At 32.1% G+C, this 22399-nt stretch overlaps 1 protein-coding gene across 2 annotated transcripts in view; it reads right to left on the bottom strand.

The window, feature by feature from the left end:
- Positions 1-2673: 2673 nt before the first annotated feature.
- Positions 2674-22399, bottom strand: part of LMBRD1 (LMBR1 domain containing 1) — a 78203-nt gene continuing 58477 nt past the window's right edge. For both annotated transcript variants that reach the window (XM_006926406.2, XM_015600644.2), the window contains exons 10-16: positions 17338-17402; positions 16893-16995; positions 16255-16359; positions 14405-14554; positions 12990-13068; positions 3282-3373; positions 2674-3141 (exon numbers count right to left, since the gene is read on the bottom strand). In XM_006926406.2, coding sequence (XP_006926468.1) covers positions 3025-3141; positions 3282-3373; positions 12990-13068; positions 14405-14554; positions 16255-16359; positions 16893-16995; positions 17338-17402 — 711 coding nt within the window. In that variant the 3' untranslated portion in view covers positions 2674-3024. The remainder of the gene's footprint in view (positions 3142-3281; positions 3374-12989; positions 13069-14404; positions 14555-16254; positions 16360-16892; positions 16996-17337; positions 17403-22399) is intronic.

Below are 22399 nucleotides of genomic sequence, written 5' to 3'. Positions count from 1 at the left end.
TGTATTACTATTTTTGATGCTCTATTGGTTACCTTCACCTTCATAACTTTAATATACTTACACTTCTTTGCTTCCTCTGACACAGTATCTCATTTTCTCATGTCCCCCCTCACCTGTCACACATAAAGTGAGGATATTAATACCCTTTTCTCCTTCAGTTTTCTCCGCCCTCCTTCAATCTTCTAATTTTTATCAATTGTCCTTTTATGCTGTCATGGTTAATATTGACATTCAGTGCTACAATGTCTACTGTGCTCTATGGATTAATTCTAAGTATATTACTGTAACTATACATGTAGCATTAACTGAAGAGTAGAGGAGTATACCTTGAAAATATTTTCTTGTGTTGCTTGTTGTTTTCCTGGAGCTCCTGCCTTTCTTGTCCTTTTTTTTTTTTTTAAATGCAATATGCATTTTCATTTTCTTTGGTATAGTGGCACTAAGATAGATGTCAGATCCAGAATCTTCATTTTGCCCGTACCTTGCTGCGTGGCCGCATAAATTGATCAGTTTGAAGTTTTCATGAAACACAAGGGCCTTAACCTTTTAGAAAACCATCATTCTGGATGATCTCTAAATCAGGCACTTTCAGAGGACTTCAAAAGATATATGTTCTTCATTAGTGGAAGTCACAAATCAGCTTCATGAAAATATAAAGTTAAAGCCATTTCACAAGACTGGGAGGGGGTAAAAACTTGGTTAGAATAAAACTTATAAATAGGCAGGAAGCAAATGTTTAAATCTAAGAAAAAAAATATTTAAAAAATACAACTACTAAAATGAAAACCTAACAGGTTAGTCTGACAAAAACAAACCATTGCTAGAAGTAATGAAATGCACATGTAGTATTCAAGACAAATATACTTCTAAACTTGTAGGTAGTAAAATAAATCTTAAAACAAATGAAATATACATTCCCCTTGATCTAAACGCAGTTTATATAGGCTTAAACCATGTATTCATTCTTAAAGATTCTAATTAGCAAACTCACTTGTCAATTGAGGGCATATACAATGGAGCTGTTCTAGCACCAGGGATGAAGTTGAAAAAACAGATGTGTTCAAGGATTTGCAGACATGAAAGCAGTAAATCACAGCATACTGTACAGGGTGCCATATAAGTAGGAAAAAGACAGCATCTAACTTTGCCTGGGAAACTTATAGGTGGGATATCTGAGGAGATAATGTTAAGGTTGCGATCTGAAGAATATTTTCTTAGGAGACAAAAGGAAGAGAAGGGCGTCATAGGCAGAAAGAACAGTTCAACAGAGTGAGGATGTGAGAAATCAGAGCCATTTGGATAATGGTGATGTATTTGTTAGTTTGGCTCATATAAACAGTGTGAGGACAGCAGGAAAATCTGGATAAGAAACACACCAGAAAGACCTTACACATTATGTGATGGCTTACAGATTTAATTCTAAAATAACAGAACCTTTCACAGCAAAGAAATAAAATAATGATTTGTATTTTCACTGTTCTTGGGAGAGTGACAGGAGTCAAGACTTGGCAGAAAATCCAGTGAGACAGTTCAAGAACCAGTGTGTATTAGTCTGATTGGGCTGCCGTAACAAAATACCATAGACTGTAACTCAAACAACAGAAATTTATTTTCTCCTAGTTATGGAGGCTAGAAGTCCAAGATCAAGGTGCTGGTAGGGTTGGATTCTCCAGAGGGCTCTTTGCTTGTGACTGGCTTCCTTATCACTGTGTCTTCACATGGTCTTTTCTCTATGTGCGTACATCCCGGATGTCTCTTCCTCTTGATGTAGAAGTGCCAGTAATATTGGATTAGGATTCCACCTAATAGCCTCACTTTACCTTAATTACCTCGTTAAAAAGGCCTTATCTCTATAGTCATCAGATATTAGGGGGGTTACGACATCAAAAGAATTCTAGGGGGACACAATTCAGTCCATAACATGGTGAGTGACACTAAGAATGGAAAAGAGGGGACAAATGGAAGGACAGTTAAGAAGTAGAAATCAACATGACTTGACTGGTTTATGAGTTGGGTACACATGGGACAAAATGAGGTATACTTGATTTTCGGTTTAGATAATCAGGTATGTGCTGGTGCCACTTGTCAAAAAACAAATACAGAAGGAGGCCTGGTGTTCCCAGAAAAGTGAAGAGTTCAATTTCCAACATGTTGCAATTGAAGTAGTAATTTCTAGTTACTAAGTTCAGAGCTTAGGAAAGAATAATATAGATGGAAACCAAGAGTATATGAGATTGTCCAGGAAAAAAAAAGAGTAAATAACAGAAGGAAATCTAATCTTGGTAAATAACAGAAGGAAATCTAATCTTGGTGAATACCATAAAGAGTACATGAAAAAGCCAAATGTGAAAGCTGTGTAGATATATCTCGAGAGACAAAGAATCAGAACAGAGCAATGTGGCACAAAAATTTAGGGAGAGTAGAGTTAAGTGGGAGTTGGTTGTTAATTCCTAAGTCTTTTTCAAAAACTTAATGGTATTTTATTTCAAGAATCATAGTATGTACATCAAGTAGCCTGAAATCTGTTCATGAAACCTATTTGAATGGCACTAATGATTTAAAGTAGAAAACAGGAAACAAGTTGTATGAAGGGATAACATTTATTTATCAGCTATATTATATTATTTTGACAATCAGTTATATACACTTAAAAATTCCGCATTACTCTAGAGATCCAAAGGCACAAATACAAGTGATTTATTATGTTTTTAAAAAGTGACAAGAGGGCATATTAATTCTGGAAGATTTTTGATCAATTTAACACTAATATACATTAGAGAAAAAAATTTCCACAAACATTCCCTCACAAAGCTGGTAGTTTTATATTTACATAGTATTACAGCAATTTTAAATGTTAATCTATGATATAATAATGTTACTTCAGAAAACATAAAAAATATAGTTTTTTAATAGCCATGCTCCCATTTTGATGAAAGCTAGTCAGTTCATCTTAATGTAGTTTAACACTTAAAAATACATGAGATATTTCGATCATCTTTATAAAACCTTCAAGACAGAAGACTGTCAAACTGAATAGACAGAGGGCTCATCATCACTTATGTCTGAATCATCTTCATCAACTCCTTCAATCACTGATTTTTTTCCTTTACAACAGGACACAATTAATCCAATCAAGAATACCTGTAAATTTAAGTAATCTATGTTATTTCTCAAATCTAAAATCATTCGGAAAGTAAAAAATTTAAAATCCAATGGCATTACTATGATACAAACGGCCCACTCACTAAGGGTCAAATCACCTCTGGGATTCTCATACTTACCCCAAGAAAGGCCCAGTTACCAAAATAGTACGCGGCACTAAAAAACCAGAACTTGTGAAGAAAGAGGTATGTCCGGGTAACAGTACACTGATCTACAAAAGCAAATATAAAACTATTGTGAGATAATTTCTCTCTTGAAATATACTATTAATAATATATCTAAAAGTTATTAACTAAAACTAATGACCAAAGTCAAACAGTAACTGTTAGAGATTGGATTGAAATCTAGGTCTCTCTATAAGCCCACTCTTTCGATCACCTTACTATAGTTTAAATTACCAACTAATATAACATGTTTTAAAAAATGAATGCCACCAATAATTCTGGCTCTTAAGTATAAAAAAAATTATACTGGCTAATTCAATTTATTTGAAATAGACAAAGCATTCCAACCAAGAGTGCCAGACATGTTCGAAAACAAGTTTTCCTAATGAACACTAAAAAAAAAAAAAAAAAGAACAAAGTAATCAGATGTGGTTAGTATTAAGCTGTACTTTTCTAAGAATCCAATTATCAAGACAGCTCAAACTTGAGAGCGTTTTTGAGCTTTTTTTTTGCTTTTTACAAAAAGATGACTGCTGCTTCCAAAAAAATACAATAATCATTATTTATTGATATGCTTACTATTTAAACTTTAGGTAGCATTATAGGTTGAATTAAAAATAAATCATATATTTTTTTTCTTCCAAAAAAAAATGTACCTTAAAGGGAAAGTGGTAGACTGGTTATTTGATATTCAGACTCCACACTGGTTTTATCCAAATACATTATTTCTATTAGGTTATAAAGTCTTCTATATATCTTGACATATGCCTTGTAAATGATGTCTAGGGATGTTTATTAAAACCATTCAGGAAGGTCTGGGCAGCACAATATAATGTAGACCGAAATTATATATGCTGCAGCTAATGTAGGATTTCCAGAAGGTCTTTATTCATTACAGAAGAAACTCCTTATCTTAGAAGGCAATTTCTTTTCAGTCTATTAATTGCAAAAAATTACACTTTATGAATATTTTTATCCAAAATGAACAGTGGCAAAAAATTCTACATGCAATTAGGAGATCAATTTCATACCCTATTGCTGATTAAGAAACTACATTGTTGATTTCTAATTTTATGAACTCTCTTCTCAGCTTCAATAGATAAGTGCTAGTTTCTCTTAAAATATCAAATTGAGCTGTGAATTTTGTAGTCCAGTTTATTACACAAGAGATCTAATACATTTTATTTTTTTGGCTGTCATATGGTTTCTGAAAAATAGCAGTAGGTTGTATTTTATCCAAATACAAGACCTGTTATGTAAAGCTTTAGATGTTATATAAATATTTAGATGATCTAAATCTTTTCTATTCTAATCCCTTCCACTGTTCTATTTAGATGATCTAAATCTTTTCTATTCTAATCCCTTCCACTTCAACATTTGCTTCTATTTGCTCCATATCAAACTGCACAAAGCAGCCTTTTTTCTGGCAGGAAAACATGCAGTTTAATAGAGAAGCAACCTCTTCTTTTCATAAGGAAGGACCACCGATCTAATGCTGATCTATTGATCCCCCAGGAACCGTGTTCATATTCTTTGTTCTCTTTCTCAACAGAAAAATCTAGAAAAAAATATTCAAAAGCTCCCTAAGAAAAATCAAAAAGACATCAAGCAGCAGTGGCTGAGCAAATGTTTCCTTCTGTCCTACAGTTACTAGCACCCAGGATTACAACTTTACACTGGGTACTGGGAGTTCAGTCTAGCAGAGGAGACTACTAGACAGGAAATTCATAGCCATTTACTCTGCTCCCTCAACATTTTATTCTTACCTCTATTATAGAACTTTCTTCATAGCAATATAACTATTTGATTTGTCACTTTTTCAGTTAGATAAGCCTGAGTATTCCAAAGAACCTATAAGAGTATCTGGTATTCATATTCAATGACTGTTGAAGTAAACCAAATTTAAAAAAGGGGTATTTTATTTAAAAATCATATTGCTAAATAATACATTTTTCTAATTTCTTTTGACTAAAATATGACAAGAGCCCAAGGGTGTCAAAAAAAACACACCTGAATATGTTGTGAAAATGGAAGTATAACTAAAATGTCCAGCATGGAGAAGTAAGAGCCCAGACTCTGATCTAACAGACTTGGTATCAAACATCATTTAGCCCCTTCTCTACCATGTGGAGAAGCAAACCTGAACTGCTGAAACTCTGTCTTTGTAAAATGATATCATCATATTTCCTTACAGGTTCATTCTAAAGACCAAATGAGGTACAGTCGTCCCTTGGTAAACACCGAGGATTGGTTCTGGGACCTCCTCAGATACCAAAGTCTGGGATGCTCAAGTCTCTTATATGAAAGGGCACAGTACTTGCATATAACCTGAATTTGCATATAGCTTACAGCAGGGTATACCTACGTATCACAACCTTCACATGGGTTCAGTGTAGTGCTCAGCACATGGCAAGCTCAAGTTTTGCATTTTAGAACTTCCTGGGATTTTTTTTTTCCTCCTCAAATTATTTTTGATCCACAGTTGGTTGAATCCATGGATATGAAACCCGGAGGGCCGAGTGTAAATCAAATTTCCATGCAAGGGGACAGTTAATATTAATTTTCTTCTTTTTCTCTCTTCAAGGTATAAGTGAACCCATGATAAAGAACACAGTTCTCAAGAGGTGCTCAAATGGTAGCAAGAAAAATAACTAATCTTAAGATTTCAGAAGTATGTGTCCAATAGCAGTATAGAAAATAACTGCTTAGGCATTAATATCATGACTACTGTGTTCGTTATTCTTCTGTCTCTATAGTCAAAACAGATATAACTGGATTTGGTAAAATTCAAATATGTATAATTTAGTAACAGGATATTGGCTAAATAGTTATATATCTTAAAATAAAAATAACCAATACGAATATTTCAAAATGAAGAGCGGGACAGGCTGTGATTTATGCTAAAATGCCTGTTCACAATTATTATAAAAACAAGAACAGTACCTTCCATGGCTTAATTATTATACAAGTTCCACTGTACAGGTATAAGCCCGTTTGAAAAAACTCATTCAACCTTCTCAACATTGCTAACATTCTAAACTTTAAAAATAAAAGTTTTATTACTCATTTCCATACTTAAAGATATTTCAGGAGTCAGAAGTTGACTAAATTAGAAATTTCAGGGCCAGAACAGAGATTACAAGGCAGAGGCTGAGCTGGCAGAACCAAGTAAAATCAAATCATTTTCCCCAGAGGTCTAATAAACCACTCAGTGACATTTTAAATTGGCTTATACCCACTGATTCTTTTGCCTGCCACAAAAAACATATCTTAAATAATTTTCCTGTCACATTGTTCTACATGTTTACCATTTTCCAAGGTTGTAGATTTGATACAAGCCTTCTAAAGTAAGATACAAAGGTAAAATCATTTTTAGTGCAATAGACCACAAATCCACACACACAATGTAGTTATCTTTATATGTATACATATTTATATTTATATAAAGTAGCATATGTCCACAGAAGAATTTTGGTTAATAATAAGCCCCGTGCATATATTTTATATTCCAGCAGTGATTAGAAACTGATTAAATGGTGGGGGGCTTCTCTCCTCACCATCTGCCACCTTTCAGCTGCTCACCTGAATCATGGATATCTAGATCTATAGATGTCTTTCTAAAGTTACCTTAAAAATTATAAATAAGTATTTTGAACTTGGTTTGACCTACAAAGTAAATTTAAATTGCTAAATGTTTCATTTAGGGACTGTGTTCTAAAATCAAAGTGTTCAGGAGACTTCTGACTGCTGTTCCTAAAAAGGACATATAAAAGCACCAATTAAACTAAAGAGTACGTTAACAATGAAAAACTAAAAATAGGGGCTCAGATAAAAATCTTCTTTCCTGATGACAAGGTGGCCATACAAAAAAGATAAAAATTTTGAGAGCTTAGAAAGGGCACCTGTAGTACATGAATAAAATCAAAAGACTTTTGAATCTTGCTACTACCACCCTCTCTCCAGCTCTTCAAACTAGTAAGATAATAGAAAGTGCAATTAAATCAGTTTTTCATGTAATAGCAACCTTTTTAAATATACTCAATAAATTTTATATATTTCTTGTTTGCTTTTAGACTACTTGTATGTCATTGTTGATGTACCTAACACTCAGATAATGTTGGTTATTAAGTATGATAAACAGCACCTTCTACTTTAAATGTGTTTAAAAACAACATTCAGTGTTGATTTTAGCCACAATTAGGTCATCATATTATACTTTCACTTGAAATCAACTTAGAATTACATTCTGTATTTGTGCTTTATTTATAAAATGAATCTTTATTATGCATATGCATATATAGAGGGCATTTGAGGAAACGCATGTATCATGGTGAAGAAATGTTAAAGCAAATATTTTGTTTGACTAGTGACAAACTGACGGAAGACTGGACTATTCAGAGTGCCACTTCATTTTCATGGTTGTCTATGATTATACTGACTTTGGTTTCTGATTAAGGTTTTGCTACTACTGAATATTTATAATAGACATATAAATCTTAACTGTATACAGGCTAAGGAGTTTGGACTTTATTGTGACATGATTAGCAATTATTTACCAAATCATTTTCAGAAAGGAAATTACATGAGTGGAGTGTAGACTGGTAGTAGAAATTGAGAGTAAGTAGAAAGAGGTTCAATGAGTCAGAAGACAATCTAAGTGAAAAACACAAGCTGCTGAGATAGAAAGGAAGACTGGATCTGAAAGATATTTGGAAGTAAAATCCCAGTTAATCATAGTTTTATTGTTAAATAGATTTATAGCACAAGAAATATACACACATAAAAGGATCTGAGAAATTAACAACATACATCCAAATGAGAATGGGGAGGAGGGTAGAAAAATTAAAATTTGTAATAAAAACCAAAGTTGTGTATTTATATTAAAATTTAAAAAATGGCATACAGTTAAATCAATGTTTTATTAAATCTCACCGAGGGAGCTAGGTAAAAAGAAAAAAATGGTGAAAATAAAAAATCATAGAAATTCTAAAGGAAACAGTTTTATTATGTTTTATGAATACACAAACTGTATCAGATATATACAGAAAACTACCAGTATGAGCAGAAATAACAAGATAAACAGAATTGTTCTAAGATAAACAAACTTGTAATTTTACTTGAAGAAAATCATTAGAAAAATGTTTAGTACCTTTAGCTATTAAAGAAGATATTACATCCATAAATAAGGATGCTTGAAAAAGAACACCAATAAAGTACTCAAGAAAAATAAGAATTTGTTACATGAAATAAAAAATTCAAGATACAGTTTGAAGATAAAGCTTGATACATATCAAAGAATCTAGAGTAAAATGGTAGGCAGAAAATATGAAATATGGAATGACACAGATGATCAACTGAAGATATTCAACAACTAATGAACAACTGCTTCCCAAAAGGAAAAAGGAAAAAAGAGAAACTATAAGTTAGCTTCAAAAGTAGAAATAGGCTGGCATTAGATTTCTCACCAGATAAAAATGAAGGACAGATGATGCAATACCTTTAAAGTTCTAAAAGAAATGATTTCTTGTGTAGAATTCTAAGCACGATCAAATTACCCATCAATTGTATCAATTTTGAGAACAAAATAAGTTTCAGACATACAAGGAATTTTCAGATATGTATTTCATGAAAGCACTGCTTTTTTAAAAAAAAATTCTAACAAAACTAAGGGCCTGGGAGAAGAAATTAAGAAAGAAGAAGATAAGGTTTATAATGCATCAGAAGCCCAGTGAACAGAAATTATAACATTAGAGCTGAGCAGCAGAATTAGAAAGCAATTGATCCAAATAAGAAAAGGAAGTCAGTAGGTACTTAAAAGAAGGTAAATACAATGAGTTTCGCCCAACAGATAAAGTGAGCAAGAAGCTACAAAATATTAGCTATATTAATATCCTCCTATGTTACTTTACTAACATTTTTCAAAAAGAGAAAAATAAAAAACATGGTTCAATTCTACAAATGCTGTCTGAGGACAAATGAAAATATATTTATATACATATTTATATCCTCAAAGAGCTTACACTCCTATAAAAGAGAAGGATAGAGATAAGATATATAAATGACTATAAATTAAGACAGGGTAAGGTAATATCATAAGAAATATAATGTTATGGGAATTCAAAAGAAAAAAAGAGACTCTATACATGTTTAGAGGTTCAAAAGAGGGTCAGGTTTGAAATAAACCTTGTAAGATGGTCAGGATTCTGAATGATGAAAATGGGAGGAATGGGGTAGAAACTAGCTGTGACATTTTAAGAACAAATAGTTGAAAAACAAAGGTAGAAAAGATAGCCATGTTCAGAATATGTTTGAAAAAAAGGTACTTGTAAGATAAATAGCAGTAATCCTTCAATTCTATACTGAATTAATCAGATGCTGAGGAGGAAGTACTTCAAGTTTCTATTGGAGGAAAGGCATTATCAGAGTACTTCAGAAACATGGTTTCCATGGTCTGCTTCCCAGACCAGAACTATCGGAAAATTCAAGTTTCACCAATACACTGAATAAAAAATTGTGCAATCTATGTTTAACAAGCCTTCCAAGAGGTTCTGATGCATGTGACAGTGATAATCGCTGCTTTAGAACAATTAACAGTACCATGCAGTGTGGATCAAAGTAGAGCACTAGTTAAAAGGTATAGCAATTCATGGGAGATCTAATTTAAATGACATGTGAGAGTCATGACAACAGACTCTGCAACCCTTAGCAACTGATTAGGTGTGGAGAAAGAGTGAATGAATGTAACTGTGCTTTGAAGAATGGTAATAGTATAAGAAATAGTAGAGTGGCTATGTAGTCCAAAGTCCTTATCTAATAGCTTGTCTTCCCTAAGAACTATGCATTTTAAACACTTTTATAAACATTACCAAAATAAGGCGAAGCTCTATATATTACTTTCACAGAGTTGATGAGTCTCATTTAGAGCTACCCACAGACAAGTAACAGGCTAACATCTTTCTTTGGCTTTCATCCTTGTCCATGAAATAATGCCCTAACTCTATATATCACATTATGACACACAGGCTTTCACTTATAAGAGAAACCTAATGAGAAAATGTGCAATGACCGATGGTGGGACTGAGAAACTATTAAGTTATTTTATTAGTTCTCAATTTATGAAAGAATACCAAAAACAAAACAAACAGGCTCAAAGGAAAAAAAGGAGGGGGGGAGTATAACCTTAATAGCTACAAATAGATTTTAAACACAATTATTCTAGATACTATAAAAAGTACAATATAAAATATTAAGCAACATTTTCTAATTAAAGCTCTAAAACACAGGCATCTTCCCTGACTCCTTTCTCTCTCCTCCTCTATACCAGGCTCTTCAGCCCATCCTATTAGCTCTACCTTCAAAATATATCCACAATCTGACCACTTCTTGCTACTGCCACCACTAACATAAGCTCTCCCTTAGATTACTGCAGAAGCCTCCTGTCAACTTGCCTTTGCCCTGAATTCATTATGGTCTATTCTCAGAGGTTGGCAAGCTATAACCCAAAAGGATCAATTTAGCCCTTTCACTTGTTTTTTAAGTTCTACTGTAACATGGCCACAGCCATCCATAATGTGCTGTGTATAGCAGCTTTTGTGTTGCAATGGCAGAGTGGAACAGTATGAGAGACTACTATATGCCCCACAAAAAAAATAAAATATTTAGTATCTGGTCCTTTCAGAAAAAGTTTGCCAAGCCCTGGTCTATATGTAACACAGAAGTTGCCCCATTTCTCTGATATATAGCCATGATAGCTACTACTTTTTCTCTTACAACTAATAAACAATCTGTGGAGAGACCTCATTGTGGCTTTAAAATATAGTCCTCTAAACTAAGTTTAATTTCACTTATTCTATGTTCATTTCTAAATATTGTTTGGTTCATTTACAAGTCTGCTAGAATTTCATTCTTTAACAGTTTGTCGTTCTCTGCCAATAGTTTGATCTGGTCATATTCCTTTTATCATAGTTACCTATTCTATAATCTGTGTTGATAATTCTAATATTAAGCCTTTGCAAGTGTCTTTATGCTGTCTGCTATTTCTTCTAGCTCTTTCATGGTGCTTTGTTTCCTTGTATGCTTGAATATTTGACTGAAATCTGTTTGTGCGCCTTTGTAGGAATTCTTCGAAGCCTGGAATTAAGGTATGTTTATTCTTCTAGTAAGATTTTTTGTTGTTGTTGTTTCTGTTATTTTTTAAATATTTACTTGTGTCATGTGCCTACAGCACTGCCAGTCTGAGATTCCAATGAAACAACTTTACTCTGGTGATGTGTATTTGGAAGGCAGATCAGCAAAGAGCTAGTCTGTGGTTACAATTTTTGGGGGATGTGATTCTTCCCTTCCTGCTCTTGACTCTGCTGTCAGTTTCTAGAAGTAATATAACTTCTGCTTCACCCTCACATGATGGTATAATTCTTGGGGGCGGAAGGGACTCATCTCAAATCCATTCTCTGTATAACTTATAATTAAGTTACTAAAAATAAATCAGATAACTTCTACTTTATTGGCTCTTTATTTACTTTCCATGACCTTTTGTGGTCTGACATCTAATTCTGCAATCTCATTTCTTCCTTCCTAGATAACTCTCTACACCCCCATAATTTAAAAAACAAAACAATAATAATGTTTTAAATTCTCTAGAACATATTCATATAGTTTAAGATCATTTTATTTGTGCATTTTTTCCCTCTGACTAGAACAGCCTTGTCTTGATGCATATACCAGATATGTTATTCTTTAACCTTGAAACGCAGCTCTGTTATCCCTTTTCTATAGCTTTTCTTTTTCACTACAACTCCACAATGATCCCCTCCAGGTAGAATTAATTACTTCTTCCTCTGGGCTATCCCTGTATTCTGTGCCTGTTCCTATTATTCCATCATTCTATAGTTGACTCTGCTAAAAAAAAAACAGAATTTATCTTCTTCATAATGATACCCACGAATGATTTATGAAGAACTACACCATATTTGACAATTACTTTACTCTGAAATAAAAGCACTTTGAAGGCAAGAGTAGGAAAAAACTTCTGTAAATTTTTAAAGAATGAATCTGGAATCCTTAAACAGTACAGGATACTATACTATTCAAAGAAAAATATCACTTTAATGCACAGAAATTAAGGGGGAAAGTGATTCTCTAAAAATATACAGAGGTTAAGACCACGGGATCACAGAGGTTTTGTAAGAATACACATAAAATACTTAGTACAGTGCCTGAAACACAATTATATGTTTTAAAAGTTACTGCTATTATTATTAATGTTATTGTTATTAACTAAAGTAACTAGACTTGGATGAATTAAAAGTTGTTCTAGGTCACAGTCTTGGTCCTAAGAATTGTAGAGTCCACCAAAACTTTGAGTTTTTCAAAAAAAAAACCAAATCATTTAAGAGTAACTTCGTATTATACTAGTAAATGTGATAAATAATAACTACCTTTGTAACTCTGTAAGTAACTAATTTATAACGATCCTTTCTCTAATGAAAATAATTTATACCACCAAGAAATTCGATTGAAAAGACTTACCAATTTCCTCTTTGTCAAAGTTCCTTTGTCACCACATATTAAAACAAGTGCATCAAATGATTAACAGCAAAATGTAAGATAATGCCTCTCTTACAGAATCATAAATTCTAAGACAACTGGTAAGAGTTGCTTTACCTTCAGGGGCATCTGCATCGCATCTCTTTGGCACAGAAAGGGTTGAATTGCTTTTATGGTCATCATAAGTTATATTGCTCTGAAAGATGGAAATACAGTTAAAATGTAAATATTGTATTAAAATTATATTTTGATTCAAAAGTAATCATATCATGAACTTTATACTGTTTTCTATTAAACTACATTTAACTAATATTCAAAAAGGTAAATTTTAAGATAAATTTAACGTTAGAGCTTTTTGCAACAATCTTTAGGTCCTGTGTTGAACAACAAAGCTTCTTCCCAAAGAGCGTACTTATTTTTCCACAGTGGAACAAGAAAAGAATATCTTTTATCAATGCAAAACATGATCTCATTTCATGTACTTATAGAAGGTATTTAATAAGCATGACTTAGTGAAATGAACTAGGTGCAGGAGATGAAGCAAGAATAAAAAGGTACAAGTGAGCAATATGATTCGAATGATCTTCCAGTACTGTTTCCCAAACTCAACCCATTCATGTACCTCCATCATGATTCATGCCTTATCTTTGTTCCACCCACATTATAACTTCATATTTTTCAATGAACTAACTTTTGAACACTTAGCAATATTATAGATGGTATTGATTGAGGGTTCGATGTGCTAGTTAGATATTTTTTGTTCCTAACTACATGTTAAAGTAAAAATGAAAGAAATACAGAATAAAAAAGAAGTGATCTGGGCAGACTAGATCAATAACAAAGACTCTATTAAGGCAAGGCCTTGAAACATGGATTTGATTTGAATTGTTAGGAGGTAGAACAAGAGGTGTTTTAGGAAAAGGATCATTCTATAGTTGACTCTGCTGTCAAAATATGTTAAATGAGATATAGTCAAAATATTTTAAATTGTCAAAAATCCCAAATTAGCTGGATTACAATTACGATTACAAAACTAGGAATCACAATTGGCTTTTGAAAGGTTAACATTAAGAAATCAGTGTTATTTTTTCATGTTAAGAAAAAATAACACCCAGTTCCCCACAAATAAAGTATTTATAAGATGTCTCCTGTGGTATTCATATTACTGATGAGCAGACACATTTTGCTCATCAAAACTTTTTGGGGAGCCACATTATTAAAATTACTTAAAATATTATTTTATAGGAAATATTGTAAGTTTTAATAAAGTGTTGAGAAAAAGCTCAGTAGCTTAGCACCATGGGATCCATTTAAGTAATTATTATAATGAAATTCAATGTTACTTTAAAAGAGAATTTATATGAAACAAATACAAATATGCTCAAAGATGAAATGGAAAAACTAGTTTTAGCAATATTAAATTTAATCTGATGAACTAATATCTTATGCCAGCCTTCACAAATTAAAATTTGCTTTTAAATATCAGTATCTTTAATATATCAAAATAACAAAGTTTTAAATTTTGCACTTACCTCTATTAAGTAATTTTGGCTACCATACATAACATACTGGGGAGCAAGACTGTAAATCATGTAGCTAGTGTGAAGGACAATGAGCAGAAGTATCATGCAAAGAAATAAGAGTGCCTGGGGCCTGGTTCTACCTCTTCTGATTTTATATAACTGGAAAGAAAAAAAGACAATAACAATATTTCAGCAATATATTTTATTTGTGAGGTACTATGTCTCATGTGTTAGGAGTAATAAACACAGTTCAATCAACCATTTCCTTTTTTTTTTGCAAAATAAGTACTAAGAATTCTTAATCATTCCAAATAATTATAATAATAATAAAGATAATTTTCTCCCTGCAAAACTTTCAGGTTTAAGTTTGTTTATTTTAAAATCATGGCAAAGCATCTATATCCAAAGGCTCCTAAATAAATGATCCATTAAAAACTCAAGACCTAGAGACTATATCAGTATTTACATGACAGGTTTCCAGACAAACCTAAACTTATGTAATAGGATCTGTTAAAAGTTCATAGTGCTAAGAAGAATTGTGAATTACTTCTAATTCTGTCCAAAGATTAAAAGAATTAGTTTAAACTCTAAGTATTAGTAATATATTTGTGCTTTTAAATAATATTACTGCACAAGGACATGTCACACATTTATACTCATTTCTATGCAATATGTAACATTCTCACATACTCTGCCATAAAATCTAGTTTATGATAACTTACAATAATCTGACTACAGATATTTTCACATGCATCTGTACTGGAGGGAAAGTAAAACAAATGCTAACAAATACAAAGAACTGGGTGACAGACGTGCTTCATTTCAACGACAGAGCACACTTTTATTTCAGCAACCAAGATATCACCTACCTGTCTGATTACTTGATTGTAGTACAATACAGAGTAACAGAACTGTAATTCTGGATGGGATGATGATAGGATCACCTAAAAGTTTACATTTCCCAGCTTCCCTATACCTCGTAGTGGCTAGCAGTGATAAAATATTAAACACTGAAAGGAAAGCAGAAGTCTGCTGGGGATTTTTGAGAAAGTCTTGCTTTATTAATATAGGTGTCACCACTTCCTCCTATCTACTTTTTCCTTATGGAACATGGGACAGGATAAATGGAGTTGCAGCAGCCAAATTACAATTATGAGGGAGAAGTCAAGAGGGTTCCAGAGATGTTGGATTAGACATTTTTGAGCTACTAAAGCAACTAGATTTTTTTTCCTTTTCCATAGTAAGAAGTCATTCATCAGCTCAAGCCACTATTTAAATGGGTTTTCTTTTACTCACAGCTTGAAGTAGCCTCGACCTAATATAGCTTCATTTTAAAATTCTTAATTTATCTCAAAATGAGTATAAGAAGAAAATAACTCTTTCTCCAATCACATATAGTAGTCATTAACCCCTACTAGGAAGGATCATCTTTTGAGCTACAGTACATCCATTTGTGCTTCAATGTGTTTGCATGCAGCCAAACACTAAAGAAAATAATATAACTTCTAGACCAGAGTTTCTCAACTTTGGAACTAGTGATTTTATGGGCTGGATAAGTTTTTGTTGTAGGAGGCTCCCCTGTGCACTGCAGAATGTTTAGCAGAAACCCTGGCCTCTACCCAGTAGGTGCCAGTAGCACCTCCTAGTTGTAGCAACTGAAAATGTCCCCCGACATTGCCAAATGTAACCAGGGGAGGCAAAATCACTCATCACTCTAGACAAAAGCACTTTTATGTTAATATCAAATGAAAAGGCAATTTTCCATCACTTTTAGTATCACAATATTATAAATTTAAGATAATTTACAATAACAAGCATGCACAAAATGAAAAAAATAAAAATAATACTGTTATACTCACTCTGATCCAAAAGAACCATATGCCAATATTTCGAATCCCCGCCATTGAAGTAAAAATAAAATACATAATAATAATTGTTATAAGAATATAATCAAGAGGGAAAACCTGAAAAAAAGGATAAAATTAAATTCAATACATAAGCAGAGCTCTAGAAGTCATATAAAATTAAAATTAACTAAAAGTTCATTATTCATATTTGGCAAATATTTAAAATTTCAACTGTGATTTAGATCAGGCTGCTATGAAAATACAAAAAAAAAAAACATAAAAGAACCTGCCAAAAAACAATACCAAACTAATACCAAATTGTTTAGTACCACAAATTAAGCTAAGAATTGCATTTAAATATGGAATAAAAAACTTCATCAAAATTAAAAATAGAATTTCTTGGAAAGGTTCACCTTGAGTTTTAAAATGTTTCCCAAGTCAAATTATGTATAATTTAAGAGTGTAGCACTATATCAATATAAAAATCTTTAAAGCACAAATCAATGTATAAGTTAAATATAAATAAAAAGCCAAATCAGCAGAGGGGACAAGCATATATTATCAAGTATTAATAAGTTTTTTTCAACATAATAATTTGATAGCATGTGAGAATATTTGCTAGAGTATAAAATGACTGATTTTTTACTTACTGTTTGTAGTAAAGGCAAAAGCATATTCAGTGGATTACTCAGGTTAGCTCCAAAAATTATGAAACCAGAATCAATTCCAGCTGAATGAAGAGCTTTATCCAAACTAAAACAAAAAATCATAAAGAATGATTTTATACATTATATGACTACATTTTCAGTTAATTTATAACTTAAGCATGAAAATTCAACTGAGTTAAAGAAAACTTCAGATAACAAATTAAACCTCACTTAAATATCTTACAGATATTGTTCAATTAATAAAGAATAAAGAAATACTATCTATTACTGGAACTTTTTAGTCATTTTTTGAATTAATGCTGTAGAACACTTTAAGTAAAATAGCTAGGTAAGATCAATAGGCTACACTAGTGGAATTCAGCATGTAAAATATGTAACATTATAGGATTTGTATAAGTGCTTTAGAAAATGTGTCTAGTGTACTTACTTTGACAGGAAGAGAGAAATTACAAACAGCAATGCAACTAAGATGAAAAATATCCCCCAAACGATCTAAAAGCAAAAAAAAAAAAAAAAAATTCATTAATATATTAGCTATCCAAAGTAGATATTAAAAGCACAAAATCATTATATTCAATATGAGTTGCTAGTGTATGACAATGATCTAACTAAAATGATCCAAGATATATTTTAATTTAGTATATAATGTTAGGCATTTGTCATCTAAATGTTTATTATGAAATTATTTGAGAAAACATACACAAAACAAAGCATTTAAAAGTCTTCATTAGTAAGTAAACAAATGAGACTGATAAGTCAAATAAAAAGTTTATATTCAGTTGCACTCACATATAAACTTCAAAATTAACTGAAAAGTACATTAAGACTAATATACACACATACACAAAAACCAAAACAAAGAAATTCATCAGGTTATATTAACCAGTTGTTAAAATATGGAACTTGAAACATTTTCCTATAGAAGTAATGATGTGTATGTACGTTACATATGTATTATATATTACATATATGCCTATATTATGATGTATATTATATATGCCAATTACATACATAAATAATTATACTACAACCCAGAAAAGACTATTTAATTGATAATATTCATGAACTGCAGTATCAGCAGCACTAAAGAAACTGTCAGACAATAAGACAATATTTCTGGGAAGAAATATATGTAAGACAATATTTCTGGGAAGAAATGTGTTAAGCACTGTAATTGGTGGAACACATTTCCTTCTATTGTATGAACTTTATACTATGAATGGTAGAAAATAAGCAAAAAAAATTATTGGAACTGAGTTTCTAAAGAATAAAATTTTGTAATAAAAAAGGGATGAAATCTATGTTACTAATTATCTAGGTTATTTTTCCCTGACATCTTCCCTAAGTTCTAGAAACAACTAGGCCATGGTCATGATTACTGAGAAAATACATGTGTTAGGTAAGCCTTGTTCAGGCATGAGTTATCCTGTTATTGGTCATAAATTCAACATTGATGAATCAACAATATATATTAAATAAATTGTTCTTAAACACAAACACACAATAAAACGAGGTCACGTATTGATCAGCTGCTGTTTTCCAAGTCCCAATCCAAGCTTTTCTACATACCTAACTACACTGTTGCACTAATGTAGAGATGGGTTAGATCACTTACAAATGGGTTTACTCTTATAATGAACTTCAACATTCATTCCATAAAGTTACTGACCTCTACAAAAGACTCTGTAAGGTTAAAGAAACCAATACTGAATTACTACCAACATAAAACACCCAAAACACATCGATTTTAGTTTAAATTAAAACACCTACACTAAAATCCAAAATATACCTCTCAAATGAAGAGTGATCAAGCAAAAATCTGAAATGCATACCAATAAGATATTTAATAAAACTACAGTTAGAAAGAGTACGTCTTTGCCTTTAGGCATTTTCACATATTGTGGCCTAAAACAAAGAAAAATCATACCTGCCTTAAATATTACTATCAGAGGAAGGAAATCTGCTACATCTTTAAAAATAATTCATATTCAATTTCAGAGGATTCTAGGATGACAGAAATATGAGTAAAAAAATTAAAATATTCCCACAGACCTTCAAAACAACTAAGCACTGTCAGTGTGTAATAAAATTATATTTCACTGCTTGCTTATCCTATGAAATTTAATTGTGTTTAGGTTTGTTCATTTGTTGCAGGGCTGGGAGAGAAGTGGAACCATTCAAATTTTACTAGTTCTTTATTATAGATCTGATTCAAATAAACATTTTTCTTAAAAGTATATATATACAAAAAATAAACTGAAAAAGAAAATTAAAAAAAAATTCCATTTATAGAACATCCAAAAGAATAAAATATTTAGGAATAAATTTAAACAAAGAGGTAAATGACATACACTGATAACTACTAAATATTATAGTTATAAATAAATGGAAAGACATCCATGTTTATGGACTGGAAGGCTAAACATTGTTAAGTGACAATACTATTGAAGTGATCTACAGAATCAGTAATCAAAACAATTTGTTACCGGCATACAGATAGAATTATAACCAGTAGAACAGACCCCAGAAATAAACCCTCACATATATGGTTAAATGATTTTTGACAAGGATGCCAAGCCCTTTCAATGGGGAAAGAACAGTTTTTTCAACGAATGGTGCTGAGAAAAGGACATCCACATGTAAAAAAATGAAATCAGACTCTTATCCTTCATTGTATCCTTCATAAAAATTAACTCAAAATAGATCCAAGACCTAAACATAAGGTGTAAATCTATTAAACTCTTAAAAGAGAACTCTTCCTGGCATTGGTTTTGGCAATGTAGAGGAGAGAATGTTCTATGATATGACCACTGTCTGTCCCACGAGCTGGATCTGGGCCAGAAGAGAAGTTGCTTTCAGCAAACCCCTCTTAGAGACTGTATGATCCTAACTGATGTTTGTTCTAACATAAATCAGCACCCCTTCCCTGCCTCCTGCTATGTGCTGGTTCCTGGAATAGATTGTTGTCCTGACCTGGTCAAGGATTAAAGTAATTTCCCATACCTGGTAGCATTCACATGCTAATACCAGTGATCATTCCCCACTTTTAACCTATAGAATTCTTTGGCACCTCCCAAGTATCATGGGGATCCACTGCATTTTGCAGCTGCCCAAGGCATGCCCCGTATGTGAGTTTCTCTTAATAAACTATTAATTACCATACTAGAGTGGCAGCCTCTTTCTTCAGTCTTTCTCTGCTCTCTATTTAGGGAGGTAGATTTTCAGTCTTGGGGCTTTTCCTTGGGTCTGCATGTATTAACAGGCAATTATTTTTTTGGATATGACCAAAAACACAGGCAACAAAAGGAAAAATAGATAAGCTGGACTTCATCCAAATTAAAAACTTTTATATATCAAAGGACACTATCAACAGAATGAAAAGACAAGCCAAGAATGGGAACAAATATTTGCAAATCATATATCTAATAAAAGGTTAATATTCAAGGCATTAAAAAAATCTCATAATAGCAATAAAGCATACACAATTTTAAAATGGGTAAAGAATATGAATAAACATTTCTCCAAAGAAAATATAAGAATGACTAATAATCAATGAAAACACTAATCATTAGGGAGGTAATTATCAAAACCATGAGATATCACTTCACAACCATAAGGCTATTATCAAAAAATGGAAAATAAGTGTTGGCAAGGATGTGAAGAAATTAGAACCCTTGTGTATTAAAATTGTGCAGCTACTGTGAAAAAGGTTTTAGGTTCCTCAAAAAGTTAAACACAAAATTGCCAAATGAGACAGCAATTCCATTTCTAGATACATGCTCAAAAGAACTGAAAGCAGGGAACCAAACAGATACTTGTACACCAATTATCATAGCAGCATTATTTACAACAGCCAACAGTTGGCCGGGTGTGTGTGTGTGTGTGTGTGTGTGTGTGTGTGTGTGTGTGTGAATTTCCACTAACAAATGAATGAATAAACAAAATGTGCTATATGTATATACAATGGAACATTATTCAGCCTTAAAAAGGAATGAAATTTTGATACATCCGCAAATGGATGCATCTTGAAGACATCATGCAAAGTGAAATAAGCCAGACAAAAAAAGAACAAATATAGTATAGGCAAGTTCAGAGAGACAGAAGCAAAATAGAGGTCATTAGGGGATATGGAGCAGGGTAAGGAGGGAGAAAAGAGGAGTTATTGTTTAATGGGTACAGTGTTTCTGTTCAGGATGACAAAAAAGTTCTGCAAATGGATAGGGTGACAGTTGTACAACACTGAATATACTTAATGTCACTGAATGCACACCTATATAAATAATTTAAATGGTAAATTTTATGTTATGCATATTTTATCATAATAAAATTCTGAAATATATATGATATAATTATGAACATGAATTTATAACTTTCTATATAAATACAAGAGGTATATATAATAAGAGGTATATATATATAGTAAAATCTCAAATTATATTTAAAACCTAATGGATCTATAGCTTACCAGGGCCAATTAGTTATATGAGCTCAATGTCCTACTGTTAGGGGAGAGTTTAATCAAGTATTTAAAGAATAGTAGATGGTATGCTTGGAAATGTGTTCAGTAGTATATATAAATGCTGTTTTAAGGAGCCACTAACGTAATCTATCTAATTAGGTGCTTATTTGTACAAGTGTCTTCAACACAAAACTAATTTTCTCCCTTGAGTTATATGGCAATATTTATCAGAAGTTGAAAAATTCTACATATAGAACTATAACAGTAACAGTTGCAACTTTCCAAGCTGTTTACATCAAAAGGCAATGCACTGCGTACATAATTTAATTCCTATAACAAAAATAAGATTAAGTATGTAACTCCATTTTAAAGATGAGAAAACTGAGGTTTGGAAAAGTGAGGTTAAAAGAGGTTACACAGCTGGTGAGGGTCAAAGCAAGGACTCAAAACCAGATATATATGACAGCAAAGTCCATACTCTGAACCCTAATACTTCTGAAATTAGATGTACACATCTTAGTGAATGCATGGCCATGTAAAATCATAAGATCAATAGGCATCTCACAGGGATCTACTCTTATGAAAAAAAATATTATAAAACTTTGAACTTTTGCATTTTGCAAAATGTTAAATTTAATACATTTTATAATAAAACATGGATTATAGCACAGAGTAAAAGGCAATATACCACAAAATTTTGAGAAAGAACATAACTTAAAAGAAATTTTATATCAGGAGCTTCTCACCAGTCTTAAATCACCTTCAGCATATACTGAGCTCTGCAGAGGGCTGAGTGGACCTGTCTCTATCTTCTTCCACTAGGACTACTTGGATGCTAATGTTTAAGAAGCATTAACAGCATGTGGTTTCCTATTTCTGAATTATATCAACTGTGGACAAACAGAAGTGATGAATAATAAATAATTTTCATATTTCATTTGAGCAAAAAAATAAAAAAGCAGTGTTTACCCCTTGGTTTTCATGTTAAAACCTCAATTACATAACAGTAAGTTTGTATCTAGATATTTCC

Source organism: Pteropus alecto, unplaced genomic scaffold (assembly GCF_000325575.1).
Source record: "Pteropus alecto unplaced genomic scaffold, ASM32557v1 scaffold7, whole genome shotgun sequence".
Taxonomy (NCBI): Eukaryota; Metazoa; Chordata; class Mammalia; order Chiroptera; family Pteropodidae; genus Pteropus; species Pteropus alecto.
This window is presented reverse-complemented; position numbering and strand designations above follow the sequence as displayed.